The sequence below is a fragment of the Cebus imitator genome, unplaced genomic scaffold, assembly GCF_001604975.1.
Source record: "Cebus imitator isolate Cc_AM_T3 unplaced genomic scaffold, Cebus_imitator-1.0 Scaffold107, whole genome shotgun sequence".
NCBI lineage: Eukaryota > Metazoa > Chordata > Mammalia > Primates > Cebidae > Cebus > Cebus imitator.
In genome coordinates, this window is record NW_016107422.1 from 2,737,545 (window position 1) to 2,743,675 (window position 6,131).

Sequence of the window (6,131 nt, forward strand, 5' to 3'; positions counted from 1 at the left end):
GCTGGGATTACAGGCGTGAGCCACCGTGCCCGGCTGCGTTAATTCTTAATCACAATCTTCTTTTTTTTTGCGATGGAGTTTCTTGTTGCCCAGATTTGGGTGCAATGGCGCCCTCTCGGCCCACTGCAACCCCTGCCTCCCAGATTTAACTGATTCTCCTGCCTCAGCCACCCAAGTAGCTGGGATTACAGGCATGCACCACCACACCCGGCTGATTGTGTATTTTTAATAGAGGTAGGGTTTCTCCATGTTGATCAGGCTGGTCTCAAACTCCTGACCACAATTGATCCACCTGCCTTGGCCTCCCAAAGAGCTGGGATTACAGGTGTGAGCCACTGCCCCTGGCCATGATCTACTTTAGTTCTTTGACCATATTTAAAATGGCCGAGGTGAAGTCTCTGTTAAGTTCCTGTCTCGGCTTTGTGTTGTTTGCCCCTCAGATCCACTGCCCACCTTTCCCGGCATTCTGTGCAGGAGGCCAGCCTGCATGGCTTACATCTGTGGATGCCTGGGCTCTTCCATTTCCCTTTGGGCTCAGCCCCTCGGGGGTTTGGGGCAGGCAGCAGGAGGCTGGAGAGGGAGGGCAGGGTACATGGCCATGTCCCCTGGCCGTGCCACCGCTCCTCTGGAGGAGCCAGCAGCATGTGGCACATCCTCCATCTAGGTTCTGGTAGCTGCTGCCCTTTATGCCTTGGGTCGTGGCTCCCAGGACAACTCTGTGAGAACCCTTTTGTAGTAACCCCTTATGAGGTCTCCTGTTAGCCCATGTATCTATTTCCTGTTGGGGTTGTGAGTGGTACAGAAGGGTGCATGCCCACTTTCGAGTGTTGACACCTCCAAGAAGGAAGAGAGGAAGATGAGGCAAGAGCATGACAGATGCCCATCGGAATGGGGTGTAAGGAAGGGAGGAAGATGAGGCCATTTGCGTGGGGTGCAAGGAAGGGAGGAAGATGATGGGGTGTAAGGGAGGGAGGAAGATGAGACCATCGGCGTGGGGCGCAAGGAAGGGAGGAAGATGATGGGGCGTAAGCAAGGAAGATGAGGCAAGAGCATGACAGATGCCCATCGGCATGGGGTGTGGCAGGTGTTATAAAGACGTTTCATCATGCAAAGTTGCATACCTGCCAAGACGGGTGATTGTCCTAGAGGTCAGAGCTTTTGTTGTAGGCCTTTGAAGAATTCTCTTGAGAAGGGACAATGTTTTGTGGCGGTAGAGATGAATCTGCTGTTGAAGGAAGAAAAATGACTTCTCTGGCAGATGGTAATGGCAGGAACCATCAACATCTTTAATCCACAGAGGGCTGCTGTCATTCTGTCACACAGGTGCTACGGAGAAGCGGGGAGCTACCACAGCCAGGGCTCTGCCTGTTAGGGAAAGATGGTGTCAGCAAAAGGGAAGGGGATTCGGGGCGCAGTTCTCTCCACCCCCAGGCTACAGGGATGCCTTGCAGCTAGATGTACCGGAGGTGAAGGCATCAGTCTGGGTGTTTAACATGATAGTCCCAGATGGAATGAGGTGTGTCCCTGTTGCCTTGCTGGCCCCACAGACAGGTCATGGAGAGCCCAGTGAGGAGGGCTTCCAAAAAGGAAAGGGGGACGTTTTGAGAGAGTTCATGAGTGGTGGCAGGCCCTGCAAAGAAGTCGTTGCTATGAGAGATGAACAAAGGGCTGAGGCTGCAAACGTGTGCCCCGAGGAGAAGGCGCTGGGCAGCGGGGGCAGCCGGGAACAGCTGGCCCCCGGCCCTTTTCATCCCAGGGTTAAAAGCAAATAAAATCTTCCTCTTCACAAATTTAGTTCTCTTGCTCCGTGGAATTGTGTTTTACCAAAAGTGGAAAAGAGTTTTCTCATTATTGCTTATCAAATCACCTTTCAAGCCTGACCAAACAGGAGGCAAGGCGTTTTAATTGACCCACAGTTGAGATGCAATGACCCCGACGCTGCTGGTCAGGGTCAGGGTCAGGGTCAGCCATCAGACCTGCTTCTGGTGGCTGATGAGGGCAATCTGTGAGTCCCAGAGTCTGAGGACCTGAGGTCCCACTGGCCCAGCCCTATCTTGATTGGGGTCAGTAGCAGGCTTCTCTTTGGGTGTCATTGGGGGCTGCTTGCTTTGAGAGAGACAGAGACAAACTGGGTTGTGTTGAGAAGAGAGAGTAGGACAATGTGGGGGCTTGAGATCACAGCGGGGGCAAAAGGTTTAAACGAGCGATTTCTAAAGGTTCCTCTGTGTCTAAGATTCTAGGGCTTGGCCAACTGCATTGGCTTACTCCTATAATCCCAACACTTTGGAAGGCTGAGGCCGGTGGATCCCGAGCCCAGGAGTTCTAGACCAGCCCGGACAGCATGATGAAACTTTCTCTCTACAAAAACAAACGAACAAAATACAAAAATTAGCCAGGTGTGATGGCAGGCGCCTGTAGTCCCAGCTACCCAATAGGCTGAGGTGGAAGTATCTCTTTAGCCCAGGAGGCTGAGGCTGCAGTGAGCCATGATTGTGACACTGCAATGCAGCCTGGGTGACAGAGCCAGACCCTGTCCAAAAAAAAAAAAAATTTCTGGATCTCAGTCTTCAAATTGATGTGGCCCTGTCTTTGTCCCCAAGTTTTATCCATTGCGTCTCAAACATGTCTTCCAGATACACCCCTCCTTGAACAGGGCAGGGAAGGGTGCGTCAGGAGTAAGACGCCTCGGTGAATAGCTTAAAAAAAATGCTTTTCGAGTTATGTGGTTGGTGATGATGAAGTGAATTAAATAGCATTTCCCTGCAATCCCCCTGTCTCTCCCCTAAGAGAAGCCCCCTGTCTGTTGGGCACCGCGCACCCCACGAAACCTCCAAGTGAGCCTCCAGGCTTCTGCTGACTGCGCCTTCAGTGCACAGCCCAGAGCCACGGTTCGCCAGCTGGGTTCCCACACTCAGTCTCCCAACAGAACAGGTTCCTGTCCAGAGAAGTTCAGGAAATGCTACATACTTTCCCCCACTTTTCAGGGATTTGTTGTCCGTTAGACTATGAAAGACCTTGAGAATTGCATGAAGAAACTTGTTTCCAAAATGTCCTTTTGAAAAGGGATACCTGCTGCACGTGTGATTCCCAGAATATTCTGGGAAGTGCGGGCCTGTTGAATAAATGCAGCACCTGTATTCACCATGGAAGCCAGGGCCTTTCACACCTCAGTGCTGCCTGACCCCCAGACAGCTGCTCCCATCCCTGCCATGTGTGCCACAAGCCCCACTCCAGGCGCCACAGACAGCCTCTCTGTTCCTGGCACAATCTAACCTCATTCTTACTGCTTGGGATACACCCTCCTACCTCCAAAGATTCTCTTGCTCCTCTTTGGCCCACCCGAGGTACTTCTCCTTGTGTGAAGCCTTCTTCAGCCTCCTCATGAGGCAGGGTCATGTGCTGTCTTCCCTGGCTCCTGTAGCATTTCGTTATGATTGGTGAAGGAGCCATCAGTGTCACTTCAGTACTCCGCTGTCTGATGGTACCTCCAGGCAGGGCCGGGGTCTCTCCTGTCTGGTCCCCGTGGCTCAGGGCAACCCCTGTCTTCCAGGAAGCAGGGACGTCATCGAGGACCAGACTGCTTTGTTCCCCCAGCAGCCAGCCTACCCAACCCTTCCTGGGCTGCAGCCAGCCTAGGAGCCCATTACCCTGAGGGTGGAGTCCTTGCAGGACAGGGAGGCCGTGGCTGTCTCTGCCTGTGGGCCAGGGAGCCACACTGCTGTGTGCCAGGAGATGTGGCCAAGTGTGACAGATTCCTAGATGCCGACGAGCCTCTCATTGCACAGTGGTCCTGTGTCTGGCCAACTGTCTGTCCCCAGCCATCTGGTTCTCCCAGTTACTTCTGCAGGTGAAGGTGAGGGGACAAGAGGCCTGCTCCAGGAGATGGGTGGGGGTTGGAGGGGCCCTGGTGGGGATTGCCATGAGCCTCTGTTACTCCCAGTTGTCCCTGGTAAGAGGAGCCACTCTGTGTTGCTTTTGGGCTGAATCTTGATTCAATATTTAGACATTTTTTAAAAATTCATTTCATGAATATATGAATATTATTTTTATTCTCTTGTTATTCCTCATAGTACTATAGGAAAGAAGCTCTGGAGGTCAGGGTGGGCGGATCCCCTGAGGTCGGGAGCTCAAGACCAGCCTGGCCAACATGGTGAAACCCCGTCTTTAAAAAAAAAAGGGAAAGAAGGGAAGTAACATTTATTAAAAACGTTCTATGTACCAGGCACTACTGGAAATGCTTTAAATATCTTAATTATGATATAATATATATTAATATATTTATAGATAGATACCTCAAAAATTTTGATATCACAAGCAGTCATTTTAAACGTTGTGCTTTGTGTTGGCAAGTGTATAGCCAAGGCGTATTAATGTGGCCAAGGTAAACTAATTCCCGCCATGCGCTGTTTTGTCTTTGTAGGGACATTTTAACCATACCAAGAATCATTAGGAAATGCAAGCTGGAAAAAAGAAGATTCCAGCTTTGGTTCCGAGCCCTTCACGTTGCAGCAAATGGGAATCTCCTACAGATGGGTTTGCACACCTGCCTGTACAGATGGCAGCTGGTGCCCTCTGCAGGTGGGGAGGTTTGTGTGTCTTCTTGTTCTGGTGAACCCACCGTCCTCTGCAGGAGAACCAGGAATCCACGTCACTGCAGAAGAGCACCCAACTCATGACTACGGACTGCAGCCTCCTCTCGAATGTTCTTGCTTGAGAGGGGCATCAGTTGCATTATTTACAAGTCAAAAAGTCTTGTATCAAACTTCCTGTGAGCCTGGGCACTCATGGCCTGTGGAGGCCCACCCAGACGCAGCCCTGCCATTGTGATTTTTCATTGTTTTGCCAGTGTACCCAGCACTGCTTACCTACTCTTTCATTGAAAGACTTGTTTGTATATGTAACATGTTCTAATCTGGAAGTGAATTTTACTGAATGCTAATGTCCAGTCTATTCCCCAACTGAAGTTACCAGTGACAGGATCCCTTTTATATTAAAGTGGAAATTACTCATTGTCTCTTGGGTTTTCAATGTATTGTCTGACAGTGAGGCTGCCATTCTTTTCTCTGGGTTTGAAGCTTCCTGAGATGTCCTGTTTGTAAGCTCCTGTCCGCATCATGTTATCTGCAGGGATGGTGTTCCCTCCAGGGACCGTCCTCGGCACTGATTTGGGAAGAGTCCACTCTATAAATAACAGTGGCATTGGGTCATGGGGAGAGTTGCGCACGGGAAAGATGGAGCAGAGGAAGACAAGGTGTTGAAGGGAGGCCGGTGAGAGCCACCTGGGGTACGGATTGTCCAGCATTACAGGACATGTCTCCATTAACCTGGGTGAGATCCCAGAGCTGTGACTAGATTCGAAAATGTCAGTCCGTTCCAGACAGCCACAGCCGGGAGGGAGGGAGGAGGTGTTGGCATTTGTGACCTTAAAAAAGATTTTTGTGGCTGCACGTGGTGGTTCACGCCTGTAATCCTAGCACTTTGGGAGACTGAGGCGGGTGGATCACGAGGTCAGGAGTTCGAGTCCAGCCTGGCTAACATGGCGAAACCCCGTCTCTACTAAAATATAAAAATTAGCCGGGCTCGGTGACTGGTACCTGTAGTCCCAGCTACTCAGGAGGCTGAGGCAGGAGAATCGCTTGAACCTGGGAGGTGGAGGTTGCAGTGAGCCGAGATTGCACCACTGCACTCCAGCCTGGACAAAAAAAAAAAAAAAAAAAAAGGTTTCTCTGAAGAGCTTTAGTTTGTTCTTCTCTTTTCAAAATGAGATACACATCTTAATTTTTGTGGGGAAAAAAACCTTAGTTTCACAGCATGTTCATTTTATGTGTGTAAACTCTTCCCTCTCACCCTCATTTATGGAGAGAGCAGGTGTCCATGCAGTGTCTATTGGTGTTTTGTAGCAGAAATGGCGTGTGTCCCTTGCGCTGTTTATATGAAGCTGGCTTTTGGTAGAGAACAGTCCCCGGGCATCCTCCTGCCCCACGGAAAATGTCCCCACTTGAGAGTTGGACAGACATGAGTTTCCATCTCATCTCCACCGACCATCTCCATGTGTCCTTGATGAGTCCTTGGGCCGACTGGAGCCTCCGGTTCCCATCTGTGTGGTGGGAGGTCGCCCTCGGGTTGTCCTT

General features: G+C 50.7%; 1 protein-coding gene across 4 annotated transcripts in view; it reads left to right on the forward strand.

The window, feature by feature from the left end:
- Positions 1 to 5,011, forward strand: part of CUNH10orf143 (chromosome unknown C10orf143 homolog) — a 50,974-nt gene extending 45,963 nt beyond the window's left edge. For all 4 annotated transcript variants that reach the window (XR_001827893.2, XR_005201746.1, XM_017537869.2 and 1 more), the window contains one exon: positions 4,421 to 5,011. Coding sequence is in view for 2 of the 4 variants with exons in the window: in XM_017537869.2 (XP_017393358.1) it covers positions 4,421 to 4,450 (30 nt within the window). In the remaining 2 variants the exon portion in view is untranslated. The remainder of the gene's footprint in view (positions 1 to 4,420) is intronic.
- Positions 5,012 to 6,131: the final 1,120 nt, after the last annotated feature.